This window comes from Sinocyclocheilus anshuiensis, unplaced genomic scaffold (genome assembly GCF_001515605.1).
Source record: "Sinocyclocheilus anshuiensis isolate Anshui unplaced genomic scaffold, SAMN03320099.WGS_v1.1 scaffold1896, whole genome shotgun sequence".
NCBI classification, from domain to species: Eukaryota; Metazoa; Chordata; class Actinopteri; order Cypriniformes; family Cyprinidae; genus Sinocyclocheilus; species Sinocyclocheilus anshuiensis.
This window is the reverse complement of record NW_015558694.1, coordinates 75,618-77,120: the sequence shown is the minus strand read 5'-3', so window position 1 is coordinate 77,120 and position 1,503 is coordinate 75,618. Positions and strand designations below refer to the sequence as shown.

At 43.8% G+C, this 1,503-nt stretch overlaps 1 protein-coding gene across 1 annotated transcript in view; it reads left to right on the top strand.

The window, feature by feature from the left end:
- Positions 1-1,503, top strand: part of LOC107681355 (DNA damage-binding protein 1-like) — a 29,730-nt gene that overhangs the window by 23,554 nt on the left and 4,673 nt on the right. The window contains 2 exon segments of the mRNA XM_016477631.1: positions 172-335; positions 1,362-1,469. Of these exon segments, the coding sequence (XP_016333117.1) occupies positions 172-335; positions 1,362-1,469 (272 nt within the window).

Below are 1,503 nucleotides of genomic sequence, written 5' to 3'. Positions count from 1 at the left end.
GTGTGTGGGTGTGTGTGTGTGCTGTGGTGTGTGTGCTGTAGTGTGTGTGTGTGTGTGTGCGCTGTAGTGTGTGTGTGTGTGTGTGTGTGTGCTGTAGTGTGTGTGAGTGTGAGTGTGTGTGTGTGTGTGTGCCGTGATATGACTGATGACGGTGGTGTTTGATGTGTGCAGCTCTACAGAGATGGAGCATGAGGTGGCGTGTCTGGACATCACTCCTCTGGGTGAGAGCGTGGGAGAATCCAGCATCTGTGCTGTGGGACTCTGGACCGACATCTCAGCTCGCCTGCTGAAGTTACCCTGCTTCAGCCCGCTGCACAAAGAAATGCTGGGCGGAGGTGAGACACACACACACACACACACACACACACACAGACGCTCGTGTTCATGACACTAGACACACACTCACACACAGATCATGACGTGTGAACACATTCTCCAGAGACCGAAGCTTGAAGAACACGCTTTCACTTTCCTTTGCACTTTATTTATATTTATTCATTTTTGCAGAAGAAGCTTTTATAAAGCACTTTTCCCAAACTCAAGCTAAAGTCTTTGAGACATTACACAGAAAAACTCTGTGTGATAATGGTAATGTGTGGCGTCATGTTCCTGCATTCTGAAACAGCTGCATGGAGGACGTATTCAGGTCTGGAGCTGATCCTCTTTCAGCGTGTCTCTGTGCTCAAAGACGTCTGTCTAGGTCACGTTCATACAGACAGACAAATCAAGACAAACCGAGTTATCGTGAGCTGGCTAGTGTTCACTCACTGAAAACACTGAAATGATCAAATCAGGTGTTTAATAACACATCAGGATGTATATCTGAAGGTTGAGAAATGCACGCTTTATATCCTGTGGTCCCAGTGAGGCGGATCAGAGCAGTGCTTATTCCTGTACATTTACTCTCCACAGCCTTTGAGATGCATATTATAAAGATAAAAGAGCACTTATTTAGATTGTGCTTTTATTAATAATTGAATTAACTGTCACTTTTCATTGAAAGATATTTCTCTATGCTGTCTGAGATTAATGAATGGAAGTGTCTGGAGAAGACTGAGCGTCACATGTTCATGAAATGTGCAGTATAAATGTATTTCTGCTGTGCTCAAGAGTTAATGCTGGATAGAGTTAAGTGATAAAGTAGGTCTTAAAATGTGCATAATATAAACATATATGAATAATGTTGGTACTCCGTTTCCTATATAAGATTATAAATTCACAGCATGTTGTTTGGGTGTTGATAGTAACAATTGATGAATGAATCTGAAGAGCTTCTGAAGCATGAATGTGTTTGCTGAGCTGAAGAACATGTAATTTCCTGTCACATGTGTCTCACTGACCGCTAATCGTGTGTGCTGTAGAGATCATCCCTCGCTCCATCCTCATGACCACGTTTGAGGGCAGTCATTACCTGCTGTGTGCGCTGGGAGACGGGGCGCTTTTCTATTTCGGACTGGACATTCAGACAGGTGAAAGCAACACACACGTTCTCTCTCTCTCACA